The sequence below is a fragment of the Morone saxatilis genome, unplaced genomic scaffold, assembly GCF_004916995.1.
Source record: "Morone saxatilis isolate NCDOM2014 unplaced genomic scaffold, NCSU_SB_2.0 Contig15, whole genome shotgun sequence".
NCBI classification, from domain to species: domain Eukaryota; kingdom Metazoa; phylum Chordata; class Actinopteri; family Moronidae; genus Morone; species Morone saxatilis.
Genome location: NW_023339707.1, coordinates 23,783,281 through 23,801,301, shown reverse-complemented (window position 1 = coordinate 23,801,301; position 18,021 = coordinate 23,783,281). Strand labels below are relative to the sequence as shown.

The 18,021-nt window shown below is 39.9% G+C and overlaps 1 protein-coding gene across 1 annotated transcript in view; it reads right to left on the bottom strand.

Moving 5' to 3' along the window:
• The window catches only part of LOC118323935 (nucleolar protein 4-like), an 89,455-nt gene extending 77,098 nt beyond the window's left edge, over positions 1-12,357 (bottom strand). The window contains exon 1 of the mRNA XM_035656005.1: positions 10,599-12,357. Within this exon, the coding sequence (XP_035511898.1) occupies positions 10,599-11,033 (435 nt within the window). The 5' untranslated portion in view covers positions 11,034-12,357. The remainder of the gene's footprint in view (positions 1-10,598) is intronic.
• Between the last annotated feature and the right edge of the window lie 5,664 nt (positions 12,358-18,021).

Below are 18,021 nucleotides of genomic sequence, written 5' to 3'. Positions count from 1 at the left end.
CATTCTGAAAACCTGCTAGTTCACACCAGTGCAAGTAGACGAGACAGTGTGTCGTTTCTATAGCAACAACTCTGTACTTCCGTTCTAACTGTTGGCTTTTCAGGCTTTTTTGTAGCTGGATATAATGTGTAGTGTCTTAAAATATGAATGAGGATATAATAAGTTACTTGCTACAGTTGCATTGTATTCATGAAATGGCGATAATATAAAAAAATAAGAGGTTTGAGAATTTGTTTTTAAGTTGTTTTTGTAACAGTTTGTGTCATACAGACACAGATGTTCCTCAAACAAACTGATAAGGTGCTCCTCTCTTTTCCTCAGTGACTGATTCAGACACAAAACCTGCAGTAGCAGTTATTAAAGGCAGTTAACTTAATATTTGTAATTTCGGACAGCGCTGTTATTTCAGTAAGTTGACTGTACAGTTCTCTCATCGACACCATTTTTTTCTTTTTCTGTCAACATTTTACTGGCTGATACAGGAAAATTATGTCCCTATTTATATATCTGCCTAAAATACGCCATAACTATTTGAATCGCTGCAAAAATCAGAGATGTGGGTTGCTAGGTTGATTTGTGTCAAAGGTTTAGGGCCGGCTGTAGCTCAGGTGGTAGAGCAGTGTATAATATTCAGAGGGTAATCAGAGGGTTGCTGGTTCGATCTCCCCAGTCCAATCAAAGTGTGCTCAGGGAAGATACTGAACCCCAAATTGCTCCCGATAGCTGTGTTGTGGCTGTGCGGTGTATGTGAGCCTAGTATCATCGTGAGCACTTTGGATAGGAAGCGCTGTATCGCTCCTGCCATCTGTGTATGAATGTGTGTGAACGGGAGAATGTGACAAGCACTTCGAGTGGTTGGTAGACTAGAAAAGCGCTGTATAAATAAAAGTCCATTTATAAAACAAAAGGCTGAGCAGTGTTTTCTCACAGGAAGAGCTCTATCTGTTAGGTGTCTCGTTATACAGAGCTGTACAATATGGAAACAAGAATAATATTGTGATGATTATTATTTTGAAAGGATATATGAATCATAAATAATGGGAATGATCACTTTTGCATCACAATTTTCATTTCTACTGGAAAAAAAAATTAAAATCATGATGATGTGACATTTGTTGGGGTCTGTATCAAACACACATACACAGATACAAGATGTAGGCCAGGGTATCTCTGCAGCACATTATTATAATACAGTTCACCTTTACCACTGTAGTCTCTGCAATTTGGGTACTGTACTTGGCCAGATTGTAATTCTGCAGTCCTATCTTTATAGCCCAGTCTGATGGACACACAGTCACAGTAAAAAAAAACATACAATATACACCAATACATCAATGATCCATGGAAATGATAAACTATCTCTACATAAGGCTGTGCTCCAAACTGGCCAACCCTCCACTGTCTACAGCTCTGGCTGAGGCCAGTGCAGAGAGGGGGAAGCAGTCATCACATGTACTTGACACTACTGTCTAGATAGCAACTATTATTAGTCCCAACAAAACCACTCAGCACTTCCTCCTTAGCTGGAACTTCAGACTCTGTTTGCACCAGAGAAACTATTTCCTATAGAGATGTTATTATATGCTGAAGTTGAGAGTGAGAGAGTGAGCACATGAGAGTCACTGTATCAAATTCAGATGGAAATCTGCTTAAATTCCCCCCATCACATATTGAAACATGTTTACTGATTTCAGTGAAGATAAAAGAGAAAAGGAAAGGCCACAGACTTATGACAGGAAGAGGCAAACGGACAACTAGTGACATCCTCTTACAGAGCAGAAAGGTTAAAGGGCAATGTGGTTTAGGAAGACGACACTGAGAAAATGTGAAGACTGACCTCTTTCATAAAAATAATAATTCGATCATAGAGTTTATACAGGCTTTAAACTGGACTATTTCATTAACAATCAATGGAACAGATTCCTTTAATGAGCAAAGACTCCTCTCTTCCACACTGTTAGACATTAACGTTTGATTACATTTACTCTGACCCTGATCCCACTTGGTTTAGGGTAAAAGGATGTTAATCAGGTTAATATTAAAACAATATACTGTGCTCCATATGCAGCCCATGCAAACACTGAGACTGAGGCTACAAATTAGCTTGAATATGGTCTAATTATTTTATTTTTCTTCATTCCACTGCATCAATACTGAAGTTTACAGATGATACGTATAACAGTTGACCTACTGTACATCAACATCACAGTGAAAACCCTGCTCATAGTCATAACTGGACAAATAGAGGAAAACCAGTTGGCTGTGGACTTCTAAATCCTTTAGCAGAACTCAGATAGAGCTAAAATAAAGTATTTTATCTGCATTGTGTATAATATTTTAGTACTGGAGTGACATGGGACTGTTAACAATAAGATACTACGTTATTTTTAGGATTTGTTGAAGGTTTTTTCATCTCAATACACTTTCAATTACCTGCATGGTACCTGTATTCATTTTATAATTAACAGGATTTTTTAATCTTCTAACAGCTGGACAATTGTTGGCTGCAAGGGACATTCAGAGTAAAATGAAACAGTTCAATATTACTGATAATGCATGGAAAACCAAAACCACGATAGGCAGTGATTATACAGACATATTAATTGGATAGTCCCAAACATGCTCGGGTTTGATGGCTATATGCAATCGAGTACTTCAGATTAATAAGGGCTGTACATGTTCCTCATGGCCATATTATCTTCCAAGTCTTAGACCAAAGACTCCCGCCAGCAAGATGGGCGGTTACACTACTAATTAAGCTAATTAAAAAGTGTCCTCTTAAATTAACTGAAGGATAGTTTTTTTTTTCTCGCCACCAGTCAGATGAGCGAGCTTGCATCACATACCCTCGTTTTTAATAACCGAAGCTTTCTGGTAGTACAAAAGGACAGAAAGACTGGACTGGAGAGGGGGGTAAAATGTAGTCCCAGGCTGAAACAACAAACAACAACAGCCCTTTAACCAGCTGAGGCAACCTGAACACACACAGAAGCACCAGAATCATGTTGCTTGATGTGGACACCGAAGGTAACTTTCTCAAACAGTTCATTACCATGCTTCATTTCATGGCGAGTTATCAAAGGAAAATAGAAAAGCTGTGTTCAAATTGTCAATTTCAAAAACTTTGTTTGTGGTCAGTTTAACCGATGGTTGAGAGTTAATTGTTAACGTAGCGTGAAGCACTGTTTCCATGGTTACTATATGCCTTGTACTCATAATTAAACTGTCTTAATACACGATTTTTAACAGCCAGTTGGAAACAAGGCTTTTTTTTTTCCTCCTCGTGTACCCAATGTGGGACACTCAGTTCACTCTGCACTGCAGTCACACGTTCAACCTCTGTGACACATGATGTAGCCAGGCGCCTCTTTGCACCTGCCTGGGAGTTTCACTGCTAGGAAATGACATACAGAAACCAGCTGAGTAGGTCTGCTGTACATCTGCTGTACAGGTGCCCCAAATGATTTATCCATCCCACCTCAGAACATGGATGCCAAGCTGGAGGTACCACTACCGTAAATTAGTACTTTCTATGGCCACGGTAAAAAATCAGTTCCCTTCACAAACAAACAAGCAGGAATAGAGCCCGGCCGATAGGCTGCTTCTTAAACAAATAACTTTATTAAAGAATATTTTAGTTAATCATTTCAACATTTAAGTAATTTAACTTCTCTCTCACTCTGTACTGCTTGTCACAGTAAAACTGTAAATTGCTGGACAAACTTTGCAGCTATATATTATCACAAGCATTTTTTTTTTGCATTACATTGCGAAATAAAACGTTTTTTATATCAGCATATATGAGATAACACTTAAGCCAATAATGATATGATACCAATATGTCTGCTATGGGCCAATATCGGGCTCTAAATAGGACAGCAACTAATTATTATTTTCATTATCGATTAAAAGATTTAGTGTGTAACATTGAGGATGGTCTATTGGCAAGAAATTGAATATATTATGTTTTTATTAGTGTATAATCACCTGAATATAAGAATCGTTGTGATTTCGTCACCTTAGAATGAGACGTTTTTATCTACAAAGGGAGCAGGTCCTCCCCCATGGAGTCTGTCATGTCGAACTGTCATGTTTATACAGTAGCTCAGGATGGACAAACCTAACACTTGCTCTAGATAGGGACATTTTCTTGTGGGTTTCATGGCCATTGTAGTCACTTGGAAGGCTGATCTGTATTCATTTGGTTGTAATCTACAACCTCACAGTTGGAAGCCACTAAATCCTACACACTGGTCCTTTAATCTGCCAATTACTTTCTTTATTAATACATTTTTCAGATTGTCTAAATGCCATAAAATAGAGAATATACATGACAAGCTTCAAGCTTGGTTCAAAACTCAAAAATCTACAGTTTTCTATCACACAAGACAAAGAAGAGCAGCAAATCTGCACAATTAAGAAGCTAGAGTATGCTAATGTTTGGCATGAATAAAGTGGATAATTCAAAATAGATGTCCAACTGCAACAGAAAACTGACTAAAAGTAGATTCAATTTTGGCTTAAGTATCACTGTGTGCAGCCTATTATGCTCCTGTTATGCTTCTGTCAGGAAGCTATTAAGTCCTATTTACACTGAAAGGGAAACTCTCAGACAACCTGACAATACTCATTTATTAAAAACAAGCACAGAAGTTTTCTAGAGGACTGTGGGAGTGTGAATTTATAATTAAACATTAAACAATCAGATGACGCTGTGTGTAATAACCGTGGGTGCACCGATTGGGAAATTCAGGGCCAATACCGATGTTTAAAATAACAATTTGGTCGAATGCCAATGTTCTCTTATTTATTTGCCCTTTTGTGCAAGTGAAGGTGATTATTTCTCCGATATCTGAGCTGGACAGATAAACATCAGCCACTGATATCGGTAAATAACATCTTATTTGCAGATAGATCGATGTCAGTCAATAAGACGAAGAACAGCCGAAACCTGTGTCTGAAAATATATAAATCTCCTTTGGTTTTTATCTTTTGATACAGAAGACAAGCCAATCACTGCAACTGCAATGACTATTCACTGAACTGTGAACGACATTCATTTCCGTATTTCATGAAGCAATTTTAAATGATGAAACTTGTCACAGAGAGTTTTACAGAACACAAAAACAGATATATTATGCAATAAAAAAAAAAGATAAATCCAAGGAACATGTCCATCAAAAGGACAAAAAATAGGTTAAGAGCTTGTATGTAACACAGAGTAATGAATGCAAACAAAGGGAAGGAATTAGCGACAGTCACTTTAACTCATTAATATTGTCAAGCTTCTGATACGGCCCCTCTACCAATTCTGTTTACTAGCAAACTGTTCTGTGTCTCACCTCTGTGTTTTACTGTTATTTCTAATTCACTTATAACTGCTGGCTGCAAAGTAAACCTCTGAGCCCCTAGGAGAGTAATAGTTCCTATATGATGAGCCCATACCTCAGAGATCAGCTGAACAATACACTTATCTTTGTCTCAAGCACACAAACAAACACATGCAGAGAGATGCTGTGTAACATGTCAGTGTATAAACACAGTTGCTGTCTGATCAGCTGTTACTGCAGTCAGGTCATACCCCTCTCAGCACGATGCAGACAGAAAGAAAGCAGGATGCTGATTCGAGCCACAAACACGGCATTAAGAGCCCGTGTACATTTCTCACCTCGCTCAACAGGTAGGAGAAGAGACAAAGGTGAGGACTAGAGGCTCGATCTGCACACAAAGAAATAAGATGCTGACACCTATATAAGTTACTCTTTTCCTGCTGTTGCTGTCATTCGCCATCATCTGATGTTTACTTCCTGTATTGCTAAAGACACAAAGCCTCAACTGATTTATTTGTAAGGTTTTTTTTACGGGGAAAGTTGAAGAGCATGATAACGGCAAGTTGCTTGGTGTGTTATTGAACAACTACACTGGACTTTAAGTATTTTTAAGTAAGGCTGGTGATCTTCTTTATTTTATTATTGTCAATAAACTCCATGAAAAGACCAAAACCAACACTTAATGTATCTACTGACAAGCATTGTGTGTGTGTGTATCAAAGCCTGATATTGTTATTATTCATGTTTTTATGATTAGCTCTACAATTATTTTCTCCTTCTTTTGTTCTTGTTTTCCTCTGTGTGTACTGTAAAGCACTTTGGATCAACTGTGTTGTGTGTAAAGTGCTTTATAAGTAAAGCTGAGTGGAGTTGATATATATATCTTCTTCGTCTGTAGAGCTCCACTAAAAACAAAAACACAACAACGAGCCGCACTGTTGCACTGGGCTCTTTCTTCACCATGAACACATACACTAAAGTTTATTTTGACTCAATCCCACATACACTGTGCTGTTGCCATAAATACTAACTAGTGCACTAAATGTGGATTAATCCGCGGCTCAAAATAGTCCTCAACAAATGCAGTAATTCCTCCTGCTTCTGCTAAAAAAAAATTCAAATTTCTGAGCCTTTACTAGAAATTAAACCAATATTTGTCAGGGTTAGACTTACGTTGGAGGAATAACACATTGTTGATTTTGATCTTTTTAATAGGATTTGTGCAAAAGAGCATCAGCTTTGTCCACTATATGTCTGGCTCAAATGTACTTCAGCAGTGGTTTTGGAGGAACAGGAGATTGTATTCATTCACCCACAAATACCTGCATTTGGGGTATGAAGTAGCCAACTTCATATGTCACAGTCACAATACATTTTATTCTGTGAGCTCAAAACTAAGAGTTTAAATGGTGATTTTTGTTTTCTCAGCTGATCATAATTCAAAATATTGACATGATGTTGCTGCTGGTGTAAAAACATTACTGGTGGGAACCAACATATCAGAACACACTGAACTTGACCTTCTACATTTTAATAATAAAATTGAATAAATTATGGACCAGATAGTGTTTTGAAGAGGATCTGCTCAGTCGTCCCAGTATGAGGCGACATGTTGCAGGCTGCTGATTGAGTGTAAAAAAATCCAGACAGAGATGGCAGTGACATCTATTTGATTTAAACGATTTAAATCAAAGCCTTTTGATTTAATTGGATAACTAAAACGTGGGCAAATCCAGCACCATACAGAGCTTTAGTTAGTTATAGATCTGTAGAAGAGTGTAGGCCTCCTCCACCTCCCCCACCCTCATTGTTAGATCAGAAAGAGGAGAATGGGGGAGAAATTGATAAATCTGAGCACAACCACACTCTTTTGGAATTGTGAACAAAGCAGCAAACTCATAACCTTCAAACTGCATGTGCTAGGACCAATCAGAGTGCTTATGAGGAACTACTGGCAGCTACATGAGCTACAGACGTGGTTCAACAACTTGGTATGTGTGACAACGTATAGGAGAAGTGACTGTTTCAAGTGTGGTTTTACGTGATGGGCGGGGTTGGCTAGCCACCCCAAATCACACTTACATACACGCTTCACAGTTCGAGAAGCATCATCACAAATATTTGACTTGCTTTACAGGAAGAGAGAGATTCCAGTACAAAAAAATCTGTGAAACTGTTTTCTATTTTGGCATACAGCGAGAGATGTACAACAGTTTATCAATGGACACACAATTAGAGGAAGCACGTCTTATTTTTCAAGTAGAAGCTGATCATCAAATAATTGCCTCTTATAAAATAAATAAAAAATATCAACAGCAACCGGTCTTTCTAAAGGTTGTAACTCTGGACAATCACCAGACCTTGCTGTGTTGCAGTGACGTCTACAGTCAGTACACTTTGATCACTATGAAACTTTTAACATTGTGTACTCTGGTTTATCCAGAGTAACCACAACATTGTACTGGGACGGAGGCAGACAGGAATATGTCTGAGCCCGTACGTATTAATCCAAAGCTACCTGCACTGCTAAACACCACTAGAGGGAGGTGAGAAAAAAATAAAATAATAATAATAATAATCTCTAGTCTACACAAAGTCATAATTTTATGGAAGTGAAGACCATTCAGGTCCAGTTATGTTTAGAAACAGAACACAGACACTCAGTAAGTTCAAGAGAGGAGGAGGAGGAGGGATCTCTCTCTCTCTCTGCCTCCAGTCTAAAACAGCCCAATCCTCCAGATACTAAACAGAACTCAACAAGACACCTGCTGCTGCGCAAGACACACAGAGGAGAGAGAGAGAGGACGAGAGAAGAGAGACGAGAGAGAAGAGAGAGAGAGATGAGAGAGAGATAGAGGAGGAGAGAGAGAGAGAGAGAGATTTACAGAAGATAAACTGAGCAAAAGGATTCCCATTGCTGACTGCGATACTCCTGATATTAATCTGAATATGAAATGATACGGGCCGGGGTGAAATTAGCCCAGCAGTAACCATGCCAACCAGCCACCTCAAACCCTTATCATCTCCGCAGCAATCCTGCGTGACATCCACCTGCCTGTTCAGCCATTTCAACAACCTGATTGGAGTCTGCAGATACAGAAACGAAGCTTTTCCACAGAACCGCATTCACAATCTGTTTGAGATGACAGACAATTTGGAGTTATATTACAGAGAGACTGGACTGAATCATTTTGTAGTACAGTGATTTCCAAACACAGGAAGAAGCCCATTTCTCGTTTCCTTGCATTGATATATGTGAGTCATCCCAGTCTACTGCGCTCTGCCTTCAACGAGTGCTCGCTCATTTGGAAATACCATCAACATGTGGTCCAGGACCGCTCCCAACTATAAAGAGCGGTGAGGAGTAAAACAGGAAGGGTTTGAATCCTTCCCTGCCATATCTTCAGAGCAATACATTTTACCATTTCTGATTTCTGCTTAGAGACACAGCAAAAGTCATGATGTGGGACAACCCGCTGAGCAACAGGTACGTTAGGATTAGAGTTGTGTTATCAGCCAACTCCCCAAATTCTGTGAGAACAGCACTTTGTCGTTTGATGTTGACATCAGTGGACAAACACCAATTAACAGCTGCTCATTGATGCTTCAAGAAAAGGAGCCAGAATTGATAATAAAAATGCCAAATATGGATGAAATGGTGGACTTATTTTCTTCATCCGCAACACCCAAAACATACTGTAGGGCTGCAACTAATGATTATTATCTTTAATTAAACTCTAAAGATTATTTTCTTTTGACCCACTAATAAATTAATGCTGATGTGTGTCTGGCCTCTTCAGAAGACTCAGACTCCAACAATGAACCACAATTTGCTTATTTAGTAACAAAATGAGTTACTGTTTCTAATGGCGACATCTTCTGTGGACACAACCTTTACAAAGAGACTCGAATAATAAACCAATTTGCTTCAGTGTGTGTGTAACTAACTGCTGCTACATTAATGGTGATCAAGCCAATATCAACTTCAAGAAGCATTTGACAGTATATTATATGATCATCTTGTGTTATGTTTACCATTATATTTTGGACATTTGATGAAAAGACTATAAGAAAACTATGTGCATACAATATATTATTATTATTATATGGTTGTAGTTAGCTAGACTAATCATCACATCTACCATCTGATTGGTTTAAAAATGAGATTATTCAGGGTTCTGGATGTTGGACCCTCTGCAGTGTGCAACAGCACAAACACACTCATAAACACTTCCCCCTTCTTCTCTTATACTCTTTCAGTTCACAAGCACTTCTCTTAAAATCTTCTCACCCCAAGATCACAAACAAACTAATCTCAGCATCACATCTAAACTGTTAAAACAAAAAGACAGATTTTGTTGTATTGTTAACATATTCAATGAGCAGAAGATAAGTAGCGGCATACAGAGTGCTGGAGCAAGAATACAATCAATAATCACAAATATCTGGTCACATGCTGAACATAAACACTTCAAATTGGGCTCATGTGGACAAATCCTATCTCCGGGTCAAAGGTCATTAGGCTAACAGGAGGGCAAAAGTAAGAGTGAGATGGATAAACTGGACTAGATTACTGCCCCCTTGCGCTGTCACTTTCATGTAACAAGACTAATTCCACTCCTGATGAGTTATAATGGTCACTGACATTTTTGTTTTCATACTCATAACAGAAGCATCGTTTCAGTCACTTGTAGATATTTATAGAGTTACCGGTAGCAACCTGTTAAATGTCAATAGTTGTTTCCTTTTTTTTTTTTTTTGGTTTCATCTATTATTGAATAAAATATACCAACTGTGTCAGAGAAATCCAATATGAAATAATCTTACATGCATCCCCTTTCCTTCTTTCATAACATAACAAACAGAAACTTTAGTGAGCAGATTTTGTTAGTGTGGTTGTGTGGGGTGTGTGTGTGTGTGTGGTGTGTGTGGTGTGTGTGTGTGTGTGTGTGTGTGTCACTCAGCTGGGACAGCCTGGTGAAATAAAGATTGTGGTTTACAAAAAAAAAGTACCAGCGCAAAACCACTAACAGGCTCAGCTCTGTATTGGAACAGGTGTTTGATGTAGTCATGGCACGGAGCCAGGGAAAGTTACGCACAGCTTCAGGCTATACACACACACACACACACACACACACACACACCTTATTTCTTTACGCAAATAAGAGTAGAGCCTAATAGTGTTTTGCAAGCACCCGTCATGAAAACGGGACACACACACACACACACACACACACAGCCCAGAGTGAAAGAGGAAGGTGCACTAACCGTCGCCTTGATGGGGACGTACAGCACCGGTCTGTCCGAGGACCCGTTCTTGGAGTCCTGCAGCGTCCCGACCTGGAAGCCTTTGGACTTGACCCAGAATTTAAATTTGGCGTTGATGTGGTTGTTGCCTTTCTCGTGCAGGAACACGCCGTTGCTGTTCTCCTCGTCCCCCTGGAGGAGGGTCTGGAGGATCTTGTTGTATTTACGCCGGGTCACGGTCTTGGTCTTGCCGGAGTCCCCGTACGTCCGCAGGCACCAGTCCTGAAATTCCCCGAACATCTCCACCCCTCCGCCCGCCGCCTCGGACGCCGGAACCCCGCTGCTGAAGCCGCTGGGACTCCGGCTCCTCGGCTGGTTCTGGTGCTGCTGGTGGTGGTTGGCGGTGGAGGAGGTAGTCACCGTGTCCGTCCCGCTGTTGGCTTTTCTCGTTGTCATGATAAAACGAGGTACACTTTGTTTTCTAACAAGAGAAGAGTCCCCCCCTTAGAAAAGACCCCCACTTTGCTGTCCGTTAAAAGCCGGCTGGGAAACGCTAAAAAGCGCCTGAAAGCGCCGGACCAAACGGCTTTCTACCAAAAAGGGGGGCTGAAATCCGTCCAAACCTGCAACCAAATCTGGTGAAAAGAAATCAAACCAAACCTTTAAATCCCCTCCCTCTTCCTCAGCCTTTAAAGATCAGTCCTTTAAAAAGAAAAAAAACCTAAAATCCTCAAGAAATAAACGAAGCCACAACAAAAAGTCCCGTTTTTTTGGTTTTTTTAAATTAACGTCTGAAAACGAGCCGTTTGGATCCTCCTTCCTCCTCGCTGCTATTACGCACCAATGGAGAGCTGCGGAGAGACCGAGAGGAGACACGAATAAGCGCTCACTGGGATGCCAAAGCCACCAAATGTAAGTCCAGAGCAGCCCCTGATGTGGATGTAATGATGTTTTTTTGTTGCAGGAACAATGAGACAAGAAGAGGAGACCGGGGGAGGGAGACCGGCCGGACTGACGGACGGGCGGTGCAGATTGTGGAAGCCCTCCTCAGACACACCTGTTAGAAGCGTGGGTCTGTCGGCCTGTCCCGTGGGGAATGTCGGTCAACGCCTCCCCTTCCTTCTATCACCTCCTCTTCCTCCTCCTCTGAGACGGAGGGGTCGAGAGAAAAGAAGATGCACGGCTGCAGTCCTCACCTGTTTATCTCGGTGCGAGCGGACGGGTTTGTGCCGGTTTGGGCTGCCGGGTCACCATCACCATCAGAGCCGAGGGAGCGCGTGGTGAACGGAAAAACCTGAAATTAGCGGATTGATTTGCACACTGACAGCGCTATTTCTTGATGAATACCCAGTTTATCCCGTTTCCCTCCTCTCTACCGCCTCTCTGTCTCTTCCTCCTCCGTGGCTCGGGCTGATGGGAGACAACCGGACACCTGTTTGAATCCTGTTTGTCTGTCCTCCTCTGGCTTCCCCTTAAAGCGCAACGCTACGCCTCTTTTCCTCCCTCCTTAAAAACAATATGAAACGATAGGTAAAAAGGCTGCTGCTATAAAAGCCGTGTACGATAGCGCATTCCCAACAGCGGCTCTAGTCCTAAATACATACAAATATGTGCTGCGACACAGCAGCAGTCCAGCCTGTGAACCCGGACTTAGTGAACGGGACATGCACGCTGCAGCTAAGAGCCTCAAAAGCAGGAAGTGTCCAAAAATGACCAAAACGCGCAGCACGCTGCTGGCAGACGGTCCCGTGGATGTCAGATAAAAAGGGGGGGGTGTAACACAGACTGAGGAGAGGATGAAGCCCCCAAAATGTACCAAAAACAAAGTTTATTATATAATATGATTGTTTATTCTTCACATTTGAACATCTGATCAGTCTGATTGTTCCACTTCATACACACATTAACTGATTAATAAAGGATATTTTCTTTAGGTGACCTGAGATTGCTGCAATACAGGCAGTGATAGATAAATAAGAACACGTTATGTATGATAAAGACGTTTGTGTTTGTGTGTTTGTTTGTGTTATTTGTTTGTTTTGGTGCCAAAGAACAACTCAAAGTCAGTCAGCTTTACCAAGCACTCTTGGATTAGAGACCTTTTCTCCTCTGTTAAACTGGAAAATGACATAAATTATAATGTAAACAGAAAGGTTTATCTGTTTATCTGACTGACAGACTACCATCCATATTCTATATTTTTGGTTCTGTGAATTATCTCTTTCGTCTTTTATAGATGTATTTTGTCTATATTCGCCACGTAGCTATGCAACTTTTTATTTATTCTCACTATTTCCTGTGACTTATTTATAATATAAGTCAGCTTGTGTTTCGTCAGTTAAATGCTTTTATTGTGAAGCTGCGGCAGTAAATGTTCGGTCTGCATTAGCAGTAAGTTAAACATACTATAAGAGGTTTTTAACTGGTTATGAAACAGTCTCAATTTAAAGGTTTTATATGTAACTTTCAGTAAACCTCTGTTAATAGTGACACCAATGGCCATTAAGTGAACTGCAGTCAGCTTGTAGCATTGACAGTATATATAAAGGACAGAGCTTCTGGGTCTGAAAAGTGTCTTAAAACCTGCATTCTGTGTAACAGCCAGCAGGGGGAGCTCCATTGGCTGCAGTAACACACAGATACCATTCACTCTAATGGAGAATGAGCCAACTTCTGACTTGATTTATGAGCTCAGTAAACAGTTTCCTAATGACTTTATGGTCTTAATCACTTGTTTCAAGTCCTCTTCCATACAGCATGATGTTCATTTAGTAAATTACGGTCCCATTTAGAGTAAAATAGACTATAAAGCAGTGTATGCTTTTGGGCGTACCTTGTGATTGACAGGTCGCTCTCAGTGAGTCCGTCCAGCTCAACACACCAAACTCAAGATCAAACTGTCAACTAGGCAGTGCTGATCAGGGATATGGATCCAGATTCTGTTACTGTCTTGACTATTTCTCACCTAAAATCGCACAGTACGTCACCTCCGCTGGCTCCGTCTAACTGTCTGCAATTTTCCCTAGATTTTATTTGGGTGCTACTAACTAGCTTATCATTTACAATTCATCCCTTCAGCCAACACCACGAAGCAGGAAACACCAGACCCAAGACACAGCCAGCCAGCCAGCCAGCCCCAGCTTAGCTTAGGCTAGCTTACAGTTATTAGGATGCCCCTGCCTCGCATCACTTTTGTTTAGTAGAAAGCAATAGTTAGTAAGCTAAAGTTAGCCAGCCAGCTGCAACCCAGCCACACTGAATAACATTACCCCAGCTGGCCTCCCCACATCGCCAGCCAACAAAGTAACAGATCCGCCCCGGGAGTCTGGATGAAGCCAGCTGGCAGTATTTTGCTACGTTAGCTAGATAGCAATTCATCCACGTTTGCAGGCAAGCTATTGTTAGCCAGACAAAACCCCAACATCACCCTGTATTTCACAAGCTTTGCAGTCATATTAGCTTTGACTTTAGACTTTGTGTTGTGGTGGGTGTCGGTCGTTTGTAGACATTAGCGGAAAGTCAGGGAAGGTCTCATCTCAAGTTAAGTTACAACCTGTTCACACACAATATAAAGTGATTAATAAATACAAATAACATGTAAAATGTTTCAGACTGATGACTCTATATGACCTAGTTAAACATATAAGACCATCAGCCAGAAGATTGACTATTTCTATGCAGTTATTCTTAAAGCTGCAACTTGGTCAGATTCCCATGAATCAGAGAAACAATGCAGTAGAAGAAACACAGAATGAAAGTTCCTTGTAGCTGCTTTTAAGACTGCATTGAATGTTGCCCCCAACACCCAGTTTATAATGCTGCAAATGCAAAAAAAAAAGGGCTTTCATCAGTGGGCCAGAGGCTCTGTCACAACCCTGTTACCTCATTCAATAGTTCAAGACAAAGTACAAGATCAGCATACTGTAAAAATAAGGCAAAAATTCCATAAAGTCTTGTGTTTAGTCAATTCTTGGAAAAACTTGTCCTCCCTTTTTATCTTTAGTAGGCTCCACTACTGCAGACCGGTGGATCACATTAGTCCAGTTCTCATACATTTGGCCCTGTGTGTCAAAGTAATGACTTTAAAATACTATTGTTGGTTTTATAATGGTACGTTAACACCTCTCAGGTGGTCTGTTTACTGCCCCTCGGGCCACAACTAAACATAAAGAAGCAGCACTCTGTTTATGCAACAAACTCAGAAAACTTCAGGTCACTGGAACTTTCATTTCTTCTGTTTGGGACTATATATGAATGTCTCTAGCTGCACTGTACTTGTTCATGATTCTTTCTATCTCCTATTTTAATTTGAATCTGTTTAAATCTCATCTTTGTCTTAAGTCTTATGTAAAGAGCTTTGAATGCCCTTGTTGTTAAAAGGTGCTCTACAAATGAACCTGCCTTATTTTATAACACAATGAAACAAAACCAATCAAGAGCAACCCACTGCTATGATATCAGATTTTATTTTATTGATTAACACTTTAGTAATGAAGACATTTAATGGGAGATGTTATCCCAAAGTGCCTCGAAGCACCATGAGTTCATGCATTTTAGCAACTGAGGCCATAAGAGGAATCAGACTTTTAATGTCTGCACTGTTCTGCTTTTGCACATTTGTGTTTAATGATCTGAAATGAAAGATAGTATTCCTCTGATTCTATTAGTGTAAGCTATTAGTATAAACAGAGAGAAGTGAACCCAGATAGGCATTTATTTTGAGGTGAAATGTTTTGGTTCCTTATCTCCATGTGTCAGTTTGTGTATCTTTTTTATCACTTTGTGAATGTCTCTTATGCTGCGTACTAGAATAGACGATCAAGTTTAAGCAATTCCTTTTTTTTAGGACGATTCCCAGCTGAGGCTTCTAACCGTCATCCGATAGTCAGATGCAACCTTGAAATCACTGAAGCAAGACGAGGTACAAACAGGCCACTAACCTGCTGTAGAAATTGCTACAGCACACACTTCAAAATAAGGAAGCTGGCACTAAACCAGGCTGCCTGAAAACACTCCCACAACACAGCATCCTCTAGCAGCCTTAAAGAGGAACACCACTGTGTGTGGCAGCTCATGTTCTCTCTAGCAGCCCAGCCGGGGATGAGTCGTTTTTTTCAGCCTGGTATTTATTTATGGAAAGAAGTTTATTCTCTTATGGATTCGCTGTGTACATCCTGGAAAGCATTTGAAGATGTCATTTCAAGAATTCCTGAATTTAAAATTAGCTCCCCTGCAAATCTAAGCACATTTTTAATATATATTATATATATATTTCTGATAGTCCAACCACGACGAGAGAAAACGAGACACAAAACTGCCCAGATGCTGAACCTGGAGCTGACAGAGGACTCACATTTGTTGTCACATCATTAAAGTTTACTTTCAATGAACCCTTAATATGTACACGATCCTCAAATCAGCATTTTGGGTCATAGTTTTAATAAAACTGTGATATATTTCCACCTTCACAAAGCTCATATAAAGTCAAATGAGGACAAGAATCATTTCTGTTACAGGCTGATAACAAACAACATGCAGTTTAATAGCTGATCAATGAACCTTTTATTGCCTAACTACACTATTAACCAGCCATCCCTTGTTCTCTTGAGTAAAACAGAACAGCTGTGGTAAAAACAAAGGAGGTTTCAGTACACACACACAGACACACACACAAACACACACACAGACTGAAAGACAAGCTGCCATCATACACATTTATATTACAGTATCAGCACTGAGTGTGAAAAACTTACTTATCCTCATCAGACAATTTATTAATTCAATCGTGATGTAAATCAATACTTCTGTAGACTTTTTATACAGGACATGATCTGACTCATTCTGTGACCAGTAAACATCTTTGGTGTTAAACTGCTTGATCTCTCTAACTCATTTCAAAGGCTGGAGTCTTCTCCAACCTCTATATAGAGATCCTCCCATCTGGAGAACTATGCTTTTATCTCCCAGGCAATTACACTATTAAATTCCCATAATGATCCATCTGATGATGAGTCTTCCATATAAATAGCGGTGAGTGTTGAAGGTGATGATGTTGATGAGGCGGCTGGATGTACAACAGGTTGTACATGATGTTCTGTGTTTCACCTGACTGCAACACAGAAGTATTTAAAGATCCTTTACTTAAAGCTACTACAAGGAGTTTTTAACTGCTTATGAAACAGTCTCAGTTTAATACTGATGCCTCTGTATGACCTACATAAACAAACAAGACCATCAGTGAGAACATCTGTGGTTTCTTTATCATTATTCTTAATGTCTGCCACAGGTCCAAATTCAGATTCGAAGATGAGGGGTTAGAAACACTACCGCTTTTGTCCACAGGGGCCGCCCGAATCCACACAAAATGATTCACTAAGATTCACCAAAAGAGCAACAGTACTTATATAGTGATAGTAGTTTGATAGTGGTTTGAGTAGTTTGTGGTTGGGTACAGACATTTTTTCCTCCATATTTTTAATACATTTTTGACCTTCTTTACTGCTTATGATTATCACTGTGAATGCTTCAAACTTTGTGTGTAAGATTTGCTTTGCACACTTATTATTTCAGGCTTTTAGTCACAACTAGATGAGTTCTTTGCAACATAAAATGTTTAGTGTCTAAAGCAAGTCTTATACTTAAGAACAAATCTCTGGTGTTTCCGAACTGGACCATTTAAGAGGCCGACGATTACGTTCTAAAATCCATTGAAGTAAAAACATCATATAACTACCTACGGACTGTATATATGATTTGTGACCAGACGACTAATGAAAACAATGTCCTAAACATATTGTGTGTAAAATGTGATTCTCTATAACACAAAAACATGGTGTCACATACCGACTGTTTTGCCACATGGAGACCAATCAGAGACAAGCAAGCTCCCTGTGTCAAAATGACAAACGCTGCGGTGTATCAGCGCCATATCAACACACAGTGACAACCACCTGAAACAGTCAGTTCCGCTTGTCTCCTCATATCAGAGTGCATATCGCAGCGAGCTTCAAACTGATTCTCATCGTTGCTCAATCAGCAGCCCTGAACTGCAGCAACAGAGGAGCTGGACTCATAAGGTCACTGGGAACACAGAATGAAAACCAACTCTTAAGTCCATGATTGGTAAAATTATTGTAATATTACAGCTGGATCCTCTGTACTCTGCTGATAATACCATTTAGTTAGAAGGTGACTTTTAGGTTTAGGACATAAAATACTCATGCAAGTGTAGAAAATACTTGTTTTCTCAAGAAAAAAATAATTATGGATTTTTCCTTTCAAAAAGGTATTCATATGTTTTAAAATATTGATTTGGATTTGAATGGATCTCGTTAGCTCCAGCATCTTGAATCTTGCTTTTGAAATAAAACTGTTTGGTGAGTGAAGGTTATATAAGAATCAAATATTAAAGAAGATCAATATGGAACTCATTCGGCAATAGCCT